Source organism: Pristiophorus japonicus, chromosome 10 (genome assembly GCF_044704955.1).
Source record: "Pristiophorus japonicus isolate sPriJap1 chromosome 10, sPriJap1.hap1, whole genome shotgun sequence".
NCBI classification, from domain to species: Eukaryota; Metazoa; Chordata; class Chondrichthyes; family Pristiophoridae; genus Pristiophorus; species Pristiophorus japonicus.
Window position 1 is genome coordinate 154,494,445 of NC_091986.1, and position 17,629 is coordinate 154,512,073.

The following is a 17,629-nucleotide window of genomic DNA, read 5'->3' on the forward strand; positions in this document are numbered from 1 at the left end:
ACCTGGTTGTTCCACAAAATGTTGTTGTAAAATTGCAAATTCTGTGCATCATTGTGAAATCGCGCAAGAATTACAAATCATTATTTTGTTTTCTGACTACCAACTGGTTGATTGGTATCCTCTGTTTCTGTTAAGTGGGCATACAACCAAATAAGATAACTATGTATTTGTAATTCTACTGAACTCAAATGTTACCCAAAGATTTTAACCCTAAAATTCCTGGGGATCAGCACTGCCAGTGCAAGCGTTTCACCCTAGTCTATGCTGGAGACTATACCCGAAATCCTGGGGACTGGGTCATTTGCATAGCCAGGACCAACAGCCGGCATTTGCACAGGTGAATCAGCACGGCATACCCTGATTGACCCTTGTAAGGCAAAACAGCCCACAACTGCTTTGCTGTATGTCCATCTCTTAAAGTGTACCCTCCCAGAAAAACAAACGGCATCATCTCTAGTTGAGAAAATGCTCTGGGGATATTTTCCTAAGCCTCTGCTTCACATGGTGCAGAGCAGGGGTCTGACCATCAAAGCTTCCCTTTGTTCTAGTATAGTGGTCTTTGCCTCTGTTGCCTCTCCCCTTTGGTCAGCTTATTTTTGAAGTTCACAGTGGGATAGAATTTTCCTGTTTTATACTCACAGCATTTTTTTTAAATAATATTAATAAAAGAAAAATAAGCCCAGTATGAGAATTGTTAAAGTACTCACTTAATACGACTTCTCTTGTACAATATATTAATATATTAAGAGTATTTTAACAAATGTTTTTCAAAATGTAGGCAAGGGTGCCATTGGCCTCTTCAATGGGAAGACCTGCAACTGGGGCTATTCAGGTAAGACAGTAATCAACTTATTTTTAATTATCTACTGGGCACAGCATTTCTGGATAATCAATAATAGATTATTACTCAATAATAAACATTCATCCTGGTTAACTATCTGCTCTTCATTTTGTTGTTATATAATTTTGGATCATAGAATCATACAGCACAGAAGGGGGCCACGACCCATCATGCCTGTGTCGGCTGTTTGAAAGAGCTATCCAATTAGCCACACCCTCCTACTCTTTTCCCATAGCCCTGCATATTTTTCCACTTCAAGGGCTAAACATTTGCCGACCTTGCAACCGTTTCTTTGGCGATATTTCGCCATTAAATTCAGAGAAGTCTTGCGGGAGTGCTTTTCAAATACCACTGGAGAGAGGTGTGCCGCTGTGCAAGACTCAAAATAATCGCATTCGCCAAAAATTTGGCTCCGAGCACACCCATATTTAGGACAAAAAAAAACGCCAAGGAAAAAGCTGTGTTGCAGCTCTTAGATCAGCGGTAGTATGAAGACCTGCAAAAAAAGGTAAGTTAAAGTTTTTATTTTTTAATTCTTTTGCAGATAGTCACTAGTTAAGTGTCTTGTGAATGTTTTGTGGTTTTTTAAATTTTTTGTTTTTTGCAATTTTTTGGTGTTTTCCCCCCTCCCTAGGCGCAACTTGCAGTGGTATCGGCCTTGGAGTAAAGTTGCAGAAAATTCGCAGTTTGTGCCACGAATCCTCGTGCAACGCCGATTTTTAACGCTGCGCAAATTGAAGCTCGAATTTACTGCGCATTGCGTTAGCATTGTCATAATGATAATTTGGGCGAAAAAATACAATTATCTCCGAGAACCGAATTTCTAGCCCCAAGTATTTACCCATTGTGATAGGTGTCTGCCAATGGTTCCCATTCCATGTATTCCATGTTCCACTCCCGCTGGCTGGATTTTCTGTTCATTGCTGGCTAACTTTCTCATGACTCGACCTGCCATCCTCTGCTAGATGACTTCCCCATGCCTTCAACTCCTCCTGGCCTGCTGATCGATATTCCCCTTCCTCAGGACTCCTTTACCCCACACCTGATAGCTTCCTGTACATTAACCCCCACGACCTCCATTAACTGAATTCTCTGGACCTTGCCCTCTTCCCTTCTATACGCTCTTTTCCCTCCTACCCTCCTCTTCCTCCCTACTTATTCTCCTCTTCCGTCCTACCTACTCTGCTCTTCCCTTCATCCACCCTCTCCTACTCCGTTGACGCTCCTACTTCATAGAAACATAGAAAATAGGTGCAGGAGTAGGCCATTTGACCCTTCGAGCCTGCACCACCATTTAATATGATCATGGCTGATCATGCAACTTCAGTATCCCATTCCTGCTTTCTCTCCATACCCTTTGATCCCTTTAGCCGTAAGGGCCACATCTAACTCCCTTTTGAATATATCTAATGAACTGGCATCAACAACTCTCTGCGGTAGAGAATTCCACAGGTTCACAATTCTCTGAGTGAAGAAGTTTCTCCTCATCTCGGTCCTAAATGGCTTATCCCTTATCCTTAGACTGTGACCCCTGGTTCTGGACTTCCCCAACATTGGGAACATTCTTCCTGCATCTAACCTGTCCAATGCCGTCAGAATTTTATATGTTTCTTTGAGATCCCCTCTCATTTTTCTTAATCCAGTGAATATAAGCTGAGTCGATCCAGTCTTTCTTCATATGTCAGTCCTGCCATCCCGGGAATCAGTCTGGTGAACCTTCGCTGCACTCCCTCAATAGCAAGAATGTCCTTCCTCAGATTAGGAGACCAAAACTCTACACAATATTTAAGGTGTGGCCTCACCAAGGCCCTGTACAACTGCAGTAAGACCTCCCTGCTCCTATACTCAAATCCTCTTGCTATGAAGGCCAACATGCCATTTGCCTTTGTCATCGCCTGCTGTACTTGCATGCCAACTTTGAATGACTGATGTACCATGACACCCAGGTCTCGTTGCACCTCCCCTTTTCCTAATCTGTCACCATTCAGATAATATTCTGCCTTCCTGTTTTTGCCACCAAAGTGAATAACCTCATATTTATCTACATTATGCTGCATCTGCCATGCATTTGCCCACTCTCCTAACCTGTCCAAGTCACTCTGCAGCCTCTTGGCATCCTTCTCACAGCTCACACTGCCACCCAGCTTAGTGTCATCTGTAAACTTGGAGATATTACATTCAATTCCTTCGTCTAAATCATTAATATATATTATAAATAGCTGGGGTCCCAGGACTGAACCTTGCGGTACCCCACTAGTCACTGCCTGCCATTCTGAAAAAGGCCGGTTTATTCCTCTATCTCCCCTATCCCCTCATCCCCATTCCCCAACTTAGTCCAGTTATCCACCACTTAAGCTGCTTAGATAAATATTGCCCTTGGTGTTGACTTCCCATGTGCAATGCCATGGGAGATTGACCAGTTATGTATTATAAATGGTAAGTGGGTCACAAAATTCAATACTTTACTTGTTATGCCAGTAGGTGGCATTGTGATAGGGATTGTCAATATGAAGTGTTACAAATGTTAGTAACGTGCATCTCAGTGCCTGTACAGTAATCAAGTGCTCGTTCCCGCTGGAATCTGCACAGAAAGATAAAAGTCGGGACCAATTACGTTGTTCGTTAAAAAAATTGTGGCATATTAATTTTTTAAAACGGGGCCTATCAGTCTTAAAAAATATTGTGATTGAATGATTTTTAAAAAAAATCAGGGCCTATTCAAAATTCTAAAAATCGGAAACTATTATTTTTTTTAAAGTAGTGCTAACTATTTGTTTTTGATACCAGGCCATATTAATCTAAAAATTGGGATACTGATTTTAAAAAGTGTGGCCTCTTCAAATTAACAACTTGCATTTATCTCATAGAATCATAGAATGATATAGGACAGAAGGAAGCCATCTTTGAAAGAGCTATCTAATTAGTCCCATTTGGCACCCCGCAGTGTGTCCTTTAGCTTTGGGGAGTGGAGCCTAATGTCTGCACTGAAAAAATGATGACCCACCCCCCTCTGCGCATGCGCAAAAGAAAAGGACATTTTTGACGTGATTGCTGTTTGAAAGTTATTACTGAATCTGCTTCCACCACCCTTTCAGGCAGTGCATTCCAAATCATAACAACTCATGTCACCATGGTTCTTTGCCAATTACCTTAAATCTGTGTCCTCTGGTTGCCGGCGCATAATTTCATCTGCCATGTGTCTCTCTATTTCACCAATCTGTTTATGTTCTCCTCAAGTCTGTTACTATCCTCCTCATTGTTTATTACATTTCTGAGTTTTGTGCCATCTGCAAACTTTGAAATTATGCCCGGTATAAATACCCAAGTCTAGGTCATTAATATATATATCAAAAAGAGCGGTGGTCCCAACACCGATCCCTGGGAGACATCACTGCACACTTCCCTCTAGTCTGCAAAACAACTGTTCATCGCTGCTGTCTGCTTTCTGTTGCTCAGCCAACTTTATATTCACGAGCCGCTGCCCCTTTAATCCCATATAGCACCTTTAACGTCGTAGAATTTCCTAAGTTGATTCACAGGACTGTTATCAGACAAACTTTGACACCTAGCCACATAAGGAGATATTAGGACAGGTGACTAAAAGTTTGGTCAAAAAGATTTAAGGAGCATCTTAAAGCAGGAGAGAGAGGTAGAGAAGTGGAATGGTTTAGGCAAGGAATCCCACAGTTTAGAGCCTTGACAGCTGAAGGTACAGCCTCCAATGGAGAGGCGACGGAAATCGGGAATGCACAAGAGGCCAGAATTGGAGGAATGCAGAGTTCTCGGAAGGTTGTAGGGCTGGAGGATAATTAATTAATTAAATCAGAAACCTCTTTGGATTTCCCCCTCTCCCCAACTGAGACATTTCCCCCGAGGATAACTTCCTACTTCCCCACCCCTAAGGCATTTTCACTATCCTTTCCCTGCTGAGATACATTTCCTTCCACCTCCTCCCTCTTTCTGTCCTCCTCCTCCACATGTACCCTATTTCTTCCCCTTCCTCTTTCTCCCCCTTATTCCAATTATCCTCTCTGACCCGAGAATGACACTTAGCGTTGACTATCTGTGTGCAAGGCCATGGGACAGCGACTAGTTTTCTACATTTTCATTTAATGGGTTTTTTCATCTTTGCCATGTTATTCGTATTTACATGTTTTAAAGAGAGTGATGTTATGATTTTTTTCCCATTTACGTATGGTAAAATGCTTTGATAAAATCCACTTTCAAAATGAAGAATGACTGAGTTGTTTACATTTAATTTTTAAGGATGGAATTTCTGTTGCTAGACCTATGACAGCAGTGCGTGCAGCTGGCTATACTTCTGCAGCTTACAGAGGTTTGTTTAGTTTGAAATTTGTCACAAGATAATTAGGGATCAGGGAGGCCATTCAGTTTATTTCAGCAATCCATCCAAGAAAACCTTGCATCCCCTCATTGTAGCATGCAATTGGTCCTTAAATGATTCCAGAATTTTCACTTCTTCTGCTTTATCTGGAAGTTCATTCCATCTACTGATCACTGTTTGTGTGAAGAAGAGCATCCTGATGTCAGTCCTGAAGTTGCCTTTTACTGATTTAACTTGTGACCAATGTTCCCCCTAATTTATGGGGATACGCAGCCCCTTTGAGGGACTGCGTGGCCCATTCACAGTTTCGTGCAAGCATGAAATTTAACATTGAAAAAGCTGGTCCCGGGCTGCAATACGCAGCCACGCAGTTTAAAGGGAACGTTGCTTGTGACCCCCGCTTGTTCTACATTTTCAATTTAAAATCATTTTCTACATTTACCTTTTCCATATCATTTCCAATCTTGTACAGCTCTGTAAGATCACCTCTTAGACCATTTTGCATTGGTTTTCTGAGTTCAAATCATTGTTATAAATAGAAACAGTAATGGTCCCAACCCTGATCCCTGGGTGAACCCACTCTCCCCCCCTGCCCCCCACCATCCCCCCATCCTGAATTCTAACATAACTCCTAACAAGTACCATAATTTTTCCTCTTCGATCAATTTCAATTCCTATGGTTTATCTGATTGCCTATAGCTTTGAACTTAACTAAGAACTCTCTGCATGGAAGGTTCTCAAATGGATTGCGAAAGTGTAGGTACAGCATGTCATGGAGCTTACTACAGTCCACTTGGGATGTTATTTCCTCAAAGAAGTTGAGCAAATTGGTCAGTTAGGATATTTTCCTTTTTAATCCATGTTAGTTGTTAATTAAATTATTATTATACAGATAGTCTTCAAATTACATCAGATAATCAATTCCATTATTTTACATGGTACTAGGTCTGTACTGGGTCTGTAGTTCCCTGACTTTGATTTGTCACCTTTTTGAATATACATAGAAGTTACGACACAGAAACCGATCAGTTGGCCCAAGTGGTCTGTGTCGGTTTTTACCCTCCATACAAGTAAATAGTTCTAATCACATTTACCCATTCTGTTTCCATATCCCATCACCCTCTTTTCCTTCATCCAGCTTTCAATTAAATCTTGGATGTCGACATAGTTTTTGCCTCAACTACAAACCATGGAAGTGAATTCCATAGTCTCACAACTCTCTTGTATATAGAAGCTCCTCCTGCCCTCTATTCTAAATCTCTTGCATTTAATCTTGCATCTATGACCCTTAGTTCTTAACCTGTCAACTACTGGAAGTCTGCTTCTATCTACCCTCTCCTATCCTTTTAAAATATGGGACATATTGACCTGTTTCCAATCTACTGATACATCCCCAGTGTCCAGTGACTCTCTGATCATGATTGTCAATGCCTCACAAATTTCTTCCCTAGTCTCCTTTAGCACACGAGATAATTTCCCCACGGATAAATGGTTGTTATTATTGTGCAGATAGTCTTCAAATTACATCTGATAATCAATTCCATTATTTTACATGCTTTTTGTTTCAGAACTTCTATGTATATTATTTAGAATAGAGGGCAGGAGGAGCTTCTATATACAAGAGAGTTGTGAAACTATGGAATTCACTTCCATGGTTTGTAGTGAGACAAAAACTATGTCGACATCCAAGATTTAATTGAAAGCTGGATGAAGGAAAAGAGGTTGAAGGGATATGGGAACAGGATGGATAAACGTGATTGGAACTATTTACTTGCATGGAGGGTAAAAACCGTCACAGACCACTTGGGCCAACGGGTCGGTTTCTGTGTCGTAACTTCTATGGCCGAGGCCATTAGAGGGAGCAACGTGTGGTGGCCCAGCCCAGAATTCGGCGCGGTCCCGGCCTGCAAGACCATCAGCAGGCCCGGGCAATTAGAGAGAGCAGCATGCGGCGGCCCGGCCTGGCAATCGGTGCGGTCTCGGCCTGCAAGACCATCAGCAGGCTAGGGCCATTAGAGGGAGCAATGTGCGGCGGCATGCCACTGCAGGGAGCAGCGCGTGCTGCTGCAGGAGGGCAATGGCTGATTGCAGTGTGGGCAGATGCAGCAGGAGCGGCGAGGTCGGGATGAAGGAGCAGCAAGAGTTCATAGAAGGATGTGATTGGGGCCCAGGAGAGGCGAAGGTTTGGGGCCCAGAAGAGGCGTGGGCCCAGGGGCAGCACGGGCCAGCCCACATGCGATATGTGTGCACACTAGGTCCGTGCAGCAGAGCTGGTCTCCAGTCGTCTTGGTTAATCCTTGCCACTGGACCAAGACCTAGCTCTGTCAAGCCCGTGTGGTGGCTGGGGTGCAACGAGCACCACACGTTAAAAAAATCCATGCACAGGCATCTTCCACCTTTCATCGTGTAGTTCGGGATCCGGAATATCATTGAAACACCTGTGAACTCATCCATTTTCGGCGTGGAAACAAGTCATCCTCGTTTTGAGGGACTGCCTATGATGATGATGATGATGTATATTCAAAAGGGTGACAAATCAAAGTCAGGGAACTACAGACTCAGTTTTACTTCAGTATCATGTAAAATAATGGAATTGATTATCACATGTAATTTTAGCCTATCTAGGACTTTCATATCAGTTATGTCAGAGTTATTAATTTTGCCTGGGATACCTTGTTTGAAAGTAAAGGCAGCATTTCATCATAGGCTTTTAAAATTTTCATATTTTGTTTACTTCAGGCTCTGCATTTGATCCACTGGGACAATCGAGAGGTCCTGCTGCTCCTCTAGAAACAAAGAATGAAGACACGTAAGTTAGAGTACAAAACTACTTCATAACATATATATCTTAACTTAGAATAAATAAATGTACCCCTCAATAATAGTTAATTATTCACTGAATAATACAGCAGATCTTCTTTGTAACATTGAGGTAGATTATCATCCTTACTGCCTGGGCATTAAGCATCTTCTGGACAGAGCGCAGAGAGAAAATCAGTCAGGGAGAATTACATGTCTATTATAGAACCTGCTTGCTTTTTCTTCCATTCATGAGAGGAAAATCAGGGATGTTCCTTTACTGACCTGCAGTCTTCCCCACCACATTTTCCTTTCTGCTCTCCACTTAGATGATGCTTAATGGCTACGTGTTAAAAGTGACGGGATCGGGTCGACTGACCGTTTTACAGCCCATCCGATTTTACTCTCTATTGACTGGTAACACTCTTGCCTCAGAGCTCCATTTCGGAGACTTGAGCACATAATCCAGGCAGGCACTTCAGTACAGTACAGAGGTAGCGCTGCACTGTCGAAGGTGCCATCTTTCAGATGAGACATTTAACAGAAGCCCTGTCTTCCCTCTCAGGTGGGAGTAAAAGATCCTATGGCACTAATCGAAGAAGAGGAGTGGAGTTCTCCCTGGTGTTCTGGCCAGTATTTATCCCTCAATCAACATCACAGATTATCTGGTCATTATCACATTGCTATTGGTGGGATCTTGCTGTGCGCAAATTGGCTGTACGCATTTAATATAGTACAACAGTGACTACACTTTAAAAAGTACTTTGTTAGCTGTAAATCGCTTTGGGATTTCCTGAGGTTGTGAAAGATGCTATAGAAATGAAAGTTCATTTCTAATAACTCTGGCAACAGAAAGAAAATGATCATGTAAACTACCAGATTATCATAAAAACCCAACTCGGATGTCGGAAGGGAATGGAGCCTGCCACCCTTACCTGGTCTGGTCTACTCGTGACTACAATCCCACGCTACGCGGTTGACTCTTATATCCACAGGGTATCCAGGAATGGACAATAAATTCTGCCTTGCCAGTATCACCCACATCCCAAGAACAAATTAACATAAAAAACGATACAAGCCGCTAACCTGGCTGAATTATGCCTTGCACCATTTGTGCATTATATGGTTGGGTTAGTCCTTTGGATATAATATTTTGTTCTGTATAGAGTAGAACGATACACAAATTGTGCGTAAAATATGCATAGTACTGTACTTGACAAAATATACTACACTCTAATGTTACTAGGATCAAGTGATGATTTTTATTATTATACAGTATATGCAGTTTAGGTTTAAATTTAATTTTAGAAATAGTATACTTGCAGACTTGCAGCTGGAAACAATGCCAATGTATTCATCCAAGTGGAACAATAGCACACCTTTTTGCTTCCAGATTGTTTATTCTGCAACTTTTTGATGGTCCTAAATTCATAGTTGCATTTATATTTCCTTTCCACTTTCAATTATTTTCACTTAATCAGATGGTCTAGAAAATTTTCTGAATAGCTTTTGAAATATATTTTTGTTGTAGGACCAGATATTATAAAATTTTTTGGCAACTCGGTAACAGATTCCAAAGCAATATTTAATGCAGAACATTTTTGGTTGTCTGATGCAAATCATTATAGCTCTCACCAAAATTTATAATTATGCTTCCCATACAATCTTTTTTTAGGCCAGAAGAAAAGGTCAAGAATTTAGAGAAGACTGTGAATGAGTTGATTGAAGAAAGTTGCATTGCGAATGGACGTGGTGACCTACAGTTGGTAAGAATCCCACCTGCTGAACATGTTGTACGAACATACAAAATTGACAGTCAGCTGACCCATCAAGCCTGCCCACACCTCATGTTGGCTGGAGCATCATGACTGGACAAATCCCACCCCACTCCCCCTGCAGTCATGTAATCTCCTGGGAGAGACGACAAAACAGGGAAAAACCCAGAGTCAATGAATTAAAAAATAATCTGACAAATTCCTCTCTGACCCTCACAGGCGATCGAAACCAGTGCAGGTGATCACAAAATTCCATATTTTATGCTGTGAGTTAAATTCTGAACATGTAAAATTTTCTAAAGAGAACAACAGTTCTAGACGTGGTAAATTTCAGCAGGAAGAGTTAGCTTTTCTCAGTGGTGGTACTCTCACCTCTGAATCAGAGGTTGTGGGTACAAACTCTACTCCAGGACTTGAGCATATGATCTTGGCTGACACTTAAGTTACAGTACTGAGGGAGTGCTGCATTATTAGCAGTCTTGTCTTTCACTCGAGACATTGAACCAAGGCCCCATCTGTTTGTTCAGCTGGATATAAAAAATGGCATGGCACTTTTGATCAACATTCATCCCGCACCCAACACCATCAAAATAGGTTTAACGTTATTAATCTTATTATCATTTGTAGGATCTTGCTGTGCACAAAGTGGCTGTCATTTGCCTACAAAACAACAGTGACTACACTTCAGAAGTAATTAATTGACTGTGAATTGGTTTGCAAGGTCCTGAGGACATGAAAGGTGCTATATAAGTGCTGGTTCTTTGTTACTTAAATATGCTTCTTTTATAAACTGCAAAATTGATATATGAAAACGAGTTTAATGCAAATAATAAAAACACAGTTTCTTCTTTGCCATCACTTACACTCCTCACCCATCATTGTGCTGCCCAAGTGCTTAACCAACAACATCTCTTGGCAGCTTAATAATGAAAAGACCAAAGCAATCCTGTCTGCTCCCAGCAAAAAATCTTCAGCTCAATTACTCTCCCTGTCAGCTCACTCAGGCTGAGCCCGACGATGCGCAACCTCACGAAGGCAGCCTGGTTTCACCTCCACAACGTCATCTGCTTCCTGTCACACTAGACATCCCAAAGTGCTTCACAGATGCGAAAACAACTGGATGCCGAGCAGTGCTACAAGGAGAAAAGAAAGAGGGTTAGCTGTGGTGACCAAAGGCATGATCAAAGAAGCAGATTTAGAGGAGGCTTTTGAAAGAAGGGAGATAGCAAGACAGTGGTTTAGGGACAGCATCATACCTCTACCTCGCTGCTATTGCTGCTGAAATATTTATCTATGCTTTTGTGACCTACAAACTCTGTTATTTCAAAGCTGTCCTTGCTGGTACCCAAATTTTCTCAGTCACAGAATGTAACTTGTCAAACTCCCCAATCATGCACTAACTCTCCCAGTTATTTCTGTCCTTGCCAGTCTTGTTTGGATCCCTATCCACAATGCATTAATTTCATCAATGTGCAGTGAATGCTGGTTTGCTGTATTCCTTCAAATGAGAGCTGAACCTGTTTCAGATTGGGGTGGAGATCACCTCGTATAAGAGATGGGTACCATGTAACAGTAATCAGGGCCAGAGTATTCTCCTAGATTCATTTGCTTGTCTAGGGAGGGTTGGAAATACATTTTCCAGATTTTTTTTCCCCCTCCCCAATTGACCTGGAGTTTTTAACATGTATTTTTGCCTTTCCTGGGTGATTACATGGCTCCAGATAGGGTGGGAAGTGTATGAATGGGATGCATAACTCATCACAACTGTTTGGGACAGGATGGATGGACCATCCTGTCCATCATTTTTCATATGATCGTATGCTCTCCCATTTTTCAGAAGCTGCCTTAGAATGTGCTTTCTTAATCATGCCTTTACCATTGTCTTACCACTGTTTGGTGTTCAATTGTTTTTGCCTCTGTGACATTGAGACCTTTTGCTACATTAAAGGTATTATACAAATGTAAGTTGTTGGTCTGCCCATTATTAAGTTATCTTTTTTTACATGCCTAATTCCCTGACTGAGACGCAATAGATGTCTTTGTCACATGCATCTGCCAGTGCGACTCTATACTTGACTGAGTAGGAGCACCTAGACCAGACTATCCTATTTTTTTTTTCCAGTGTTAACATTGCATATAGATTCATTTGTTTGTAGTACTTAGTGCCAAATAAGGAGTTCCAAAATAGTTGCGGAACCTGTTGAGTTTTCAGTAGTTTTCTTTTAGACATATCTGATACTTAGACTCAAACTTTTAAACAGTACATAATTCCTTTTATATTGATACAGGCTCTGGAAAAGGCAAAGGAAGCAGGGAGAAAGGAAAGGATACTGGTGAGACAGCGAGAGCAAACAGCATCTGCAGATCACATCAATCTGGATCTTACTTATTCAGTGAGTTGGATATTGAATGACAACCATTTCCTTCTGAAATGCTTCGTGTGATTAAAATTAGTTTTTTGAAATTGAGGCATAGCTTAATATGATGCTTAACCGTGATTACCAGAATATGGGTTTTCTTGTGCTTTAGCAAACATTTAATAGCATTTTCAAGTATATGCTATTGAAAATGTTGATAATTCCTCAACTTCAGTTATGGTTAATATGAAATTAATTTGTTTGGAAATGTACTGATGGAGTTGTAATAAAGTACAATGCAGTAATATTTTTTAAATTATAATGCTTTGAGTTGATTCTTTAGTGAAAGTATTAAAATAGTCCAGTTTTATTTTTGATCGTGAATGTATTTTCCTTAGGTGCTTTTCAATTTAGCCAGCCAGTATGCAGCCAATGACATGTATGCAGAAGCATTAAATACCTATCAGGTGATAGTAAAAAACAAGATGTTCAATAATGCAGGTAAGATTGATATATAGTACATTTAAAAAAGACATCTTTAATATTAAGATGATTTATTGTTTTGAGTTACACTTTACTGTATATCTGTCATATTGTGATTTCATCAAGAGTTTTGAAGCTATTGACGATACATTGCTTTTAATTATATCCTTAGAACTATTACTAAGAGAGCTATGGAAGCCGGGACATTGAATAAATTTAAGACCGAGATAGACAGTTTCTTAACCAATAAGGGGTTATGGGGAGCGGGCAGGGAAGTGGACCTGAGTCCATGATCTGATCAGCCATGATCATATTAAATGCCGGAGCAGGCTGGAGGGGCTCTATGGCCTACTCCTGCTCCTATATCTTATGTTCTTTAAATATGATGATTGATTAACTTTAACCATAGCCATGTTAGAAAATAGTCTTCGCTGTTGCCACTGGTTTATGTGAGTGAAGTAATCTCCAGTAATTGGTGGCAGTATATTATGAAGCAGATATACAACAACAACTTGTATTTATATAGCGCCTTTAACGTAGAGAAACATTCCAAGGCGCTTCACAGGAGTATTATGAGGGTAAGTGACCAAAAGCTTGGTCAAAGAGGTGGGTTTTAAGGAGCATCTTGAAGGAGGAAAGAGAGGTAGATTGGCGGAGAGGTTCAGGCTAGGAATTCCAGAGCTTAGGGTCTTGGCAGCTGAAGGCACGACCACCAATGGTTGTGCGATTATAATCAGGGATGCTCAAGAGGGCAGAATTAGAGGAACGCAGACATCTCAGGGGGATGTGGGGCTAAAAGAGATTACAGAGATAGAGAGGGGCGAGGCCATAGAGGGATTTGAAAACAAGGATGAGTTTTTTGAAATTGAGACATAGCTTAACTGGGAGCCACTGGAGGTCAGCAAGCACAGGGGTGATGGGTGAGCAGAACTTGGTGCAAGTTAGGACATGGGCAGCCGATTTTTGGATCACCTCTAGTTTACGTAGGGTAGAATGTAAGAGGCCAGCCAGGAGTGTGTTGGTATAATCAAGTCTAGAGGTAACAAAGGCATGGATCAGGGCTTCAGCAGTGGACGAGCTGAGGCAAGGGCGGAGACGGGCGATGTTATGGAGGTGGAAATTGGCGGTCTTAGTTATACTGCAGATATGTGGCCAAAATCTCATTTCAAGGTCAAATATAACACCAAGGTTGTGAATAGTATGGTTCAGCCTTAGACAGAAGTTGGGGAGAGGGAGAGGCTAGGGAATGGAGTTTGTGGCGAGAATTGAAAACAATGGTTTTGGTCTTCCCAACATTCAGTTGGAGAAAATTTCATCCAGAACTGGATGTCAGACAAGCAGTCTGCCAATTTAGAGACAGCGGAGGGGTCGAGAGAAGTGGTAATGAGGTAGAGCTGTGTATCATCAGCGCACATGTGGAAACTGACGCTGTGTTTTCAGATGATGTCACCAAGGGGCAACATGTAGATGAGAAATATATATAACAACAAATACAAAAGCAAAAGGCATTAAAGATGGTGGCGATAGAAAGAGATTTGGGCATTCTAGTGCATACATCCTTAAAGGTACATGAGCAATATTGTGCAGCGATAGCTAGTGTAAATAGGGCGTTGGGGAGTATCCACAGGACAATTGAGTATAAGACGAGGCATACTGTTTTCTCCTTAGTCAGGCTGCACTTGGAATATTGTGTCCAGTTTTGGTCTCCTCACCTGGTGGGTGATATTGAAGCTCTAGAAAGGGTGCAGAAAAGGGTCACTAGACTAATTCCAAGTCTAAAGCATCTTAGTTCTCAAGATAGGCTAAAAGAGTTGGGACTTAGAGCAGCGTAGACTTAGGGGAGATCTGATTGAGGTTTATAAGATAATGAGGGGAATAGACAGTGTTCTAGCTGACAGTTTATTTCAATTAAATAGGTTAGGCAGGACCAGAGATCACAAATTTAAGTTGTATAGGGCTAGATCTAGGTTAGACGTCAGGAGGTGATTCTTTTCCCAGAGAATAATAGACCTGTGGGACAAGCTTCTGTTTCGTGTGATGGATGCAGACTTGCTGAATTCCTTTAAGCAAAAGCTGGATTTGCTACTGGCTGGGGCGGAAATCACCACTTACAGAAGGTAGGTACTGCAGGGAATTCAAGGCCAGAGTGATCTCCTGGACTAGTTTCGATCGCCTAGAGGGGTCGGAGAGGAATTTCCCAGACTTTTTTTCCCAAATTGGCCTGGGTTTTAAATCTTTTTTTGCCTCTCCCACGAGATCACATGGTTTCGGGTATGGTGGAGTATATATGTTGTGATACACAAGGTATCGCAATGGTGTGGGACAGGCTCGATGGATCAGATGGTTTTTACCTGTCCGTCATTGTTCATATGTTCGTACTGCAGATGCTGGAAATCCGAAATAAAAACAGAAAATGTTGGAAATACTCAGCAGGTCAGGCTGCATCCATGGAGAGAGAAACAGAGTTAACATTTCAGACCGGTGACCTTTCCTCAGAACAACACTTGCACCGTAAAGTGGTTGAGCGCTTACTAGAATAAATTATACTTTTCATTTTTAAAGAAATAAATCCACTTAGAGACAAGTTTTAATTATTGTTAATTAAAGAATTGTTTGCATCTTTCAGGTTATAACATAAACTGTTGCTCCTTAGATCACAGAAGTGACTGAGAGTGAAGTATCCCTAAAATCCTAGTTCAGCGGCAGATTGTGAAAATATAATTTTAAAAAGGCGAGAGTAACATTTTATAGGAACACTTGCCTTTACAATGCCATTGTTTGTGACAAGTAGTTGTTACTGATAGATGTATTTCAATTATTGCACAGAGTCTGTTTGCATCATTTAAGAAACAAGATATCAAGAAAGTTGCACTATGAGGCATGCAGTAATCCATAAAGAAATTTAGTATTTTAAATGTAATCAGATTTACATATTCTTGAAAGGGAGTGAGATTTTGATGGTTGAAAACTCTAAACCTTAGTGTTGCTGGAATGATTTCACATTTGTAGTTGCAATAAATTCTGAGCAACATTGGTGGCCATTTTAGATCTAATCTGATCTCATCCTTTTTCATAAAGTCATGACATTCTGATAGTAAAAAGTAAAGTTTAAAATAAGGTGATCAGCTGCATGATTTTAGTTACTGCAGTCAGAAGAAACATAAGTGCACTGATGACTACCTTGGAATGAATCCAATTGTTCATTTTAGAAATGGAGGGAAATTCTGATGGTCAAAAGGGGCTGAATGGCCAACTCCTCTGTTCCTATGTTCCTGTGTAATTGTTAAGAATTATATCAATCCTTCCAAAGACATATGGTCTATGCCAATGTTACGTTTTGTAAATAGCAATAGATTTTCTTATGAGGTTGAATATTATGTACAGTGAACTTAAGTGGCATTAAGGAAATAACTATGCATTGACTAGAACATGCTTGCTCTGTAATCTAAATTACGCTGTAAAGCACTTTGATATGGCCGGTGGTCGTGAAAGGCGCTATATAAATCCAAGTCTTTCTTTCTAAATGTCCCGTCATTCAATTAGATCATGGCTGATCTGTATCTCAACTCCATTAACTCGGCTTTGTTTCATATGCGTTGATACTCTTACACAACAAAAATCTATCAATTTGAGTCTTGAAATTTTCAGTTGGCCTAGAAGCCACAGCCTTTTGAGGGAAAGAGTTCCAGAATTCCACTACCATTTGTGTGAAAAAACATTTCCTGATTTCACTACTAAATAACCCAGCTCTAATTTTAATAGTATGGCAGCTTGTTCTGGATTACCCCACCAGAGGAAATAGTTTCTCTGTATTTACACTATTGAATCTCTTTAGAATTTTAAACACCTAAATTATATTACCCCTCAAAACCTTCTCGACTCAAGGGAATACAAATCACGTTTGTGCAAGCTGTCCTCATAATTTAACCTTGTTCTGGTGAATCTGCGCTGTACCCCCACCAAGGCCAATATTACCTTTCTTGAGGTTTGGTACCCAAAACTGAACACACTACTCCAGATGGGGCCTGACCAAGGCTCTGCAATTGAAGTATCACATCTTCACTTTTGAATTCCAGTGACCTAGAGATAAAGGTCAGAAACCTTTTTGATTACATTTTGTACTTGTGCACCAGCTTTTAGTGATTTGTGAACATGCATACCTAAATCCCTTTGCTCCATATCTCCTAGCCTCTCAACATTAAGAAAATATTCTAATTTGTCTTTCTCAGATCCAAAGTGGATGACTTCACACTTCCCCACTGCCCCACATGGAATTCCATCTGCAATAGTTTTGCCCACTCATTTAGTCTGTCTACAACCCTTTGTAACCTTCTCCTCCTATCTACACGAATTACTGTGTCTCCTAACTTAGGCTGGAATTTTGCCAGCGCTCAGAGGGCAGGTTTGGAGGCGGGCCCACTGTCAATTTAAAGGATTGACATTGGTTCCGGATCCCGCTGTGAACCCACCTCTGTGTCAGTTTCCTGCTTGCGCTTTACAGACCCGACACTAAGTGAGGGTGAGCCAATTGAAATAGCTAAGAGGTTGTTAAAAGGTACTTAAATAGCATTTTACCATCTACTTACCATTTTTCCAGCTTTTTGACGAGTTTCACGGCACTCTGGGATCACGTCAGGTAAGTAGGTCGGGTTTTCAATGACTCTCCATTCCTCTGAATAGGTGACAGCTACAAAAGTGGTATAAAAGCTAACATTTCACAGATGTTCACTTTCCAATGTTAGAAGCTGGAGCCTTCAGGATTTGAAATACACTTTTCAGCTTTAGGAAGGTTGGAAGTGTTTGGAGTAAACTCTCTATCCACTGTCACCTCCTTGGAGCAACCTCTCTTACCATTGACAGATCGCTTCTGTCATCTCAACTTTACCTGCCATCTATTCCAGCAGCATCGGTGCCCTTGAAAATATCTCACTTTTGTCCTCAGAATCCCACGACGATCAGCCCCAACACCAACATCACCAGGCATACCAGCATCACCAACAACAACACCAACCTTCTCCGCAATCACCTG

General features: G+C 41.1%; 1 protein-coding gene across 2 annotated transcripts in view; it reads left to right on the top strand.

The window, feature by feature from the left end:
* Positions 1 to 17,629, top strand: part of ift88 (intraflagellar transport 88 homolog) — a 145,060-nt gene that overhangs the window by 21,196 nt on the left and 106,235 nt on the right. For both annotated transcript variants that reach the window (XM_070892193.1, XM_070892194.1), the window contains exons 5-10: positions 779 to 832; positions 5,108 to 5,177; positions 7,926 to 7,995; positions 9,661 to 9,751; positions 12,049 to 12,153; positions 12,516 to 12,618. In XM_070892193.1, the coding sequence (XP_070748294.1) occupies positions 779 to 832; positions 5,108 to 5,177; positions 7,926 to 7,995; positions 9,661 to 9,751; positions 12,049 to 12,153; positions 12,516 to 12,618 (493 nt within the window). The remainder of the gene's footprint in view (positions 1 to 778; positions 833 to 5,107; positions 5,178 to 7,925; positions 7,996 to 9,660; positions 9,752 to 12,048; positions 12,154 to 12,515; positions 12,619 to 17,629) is intronic.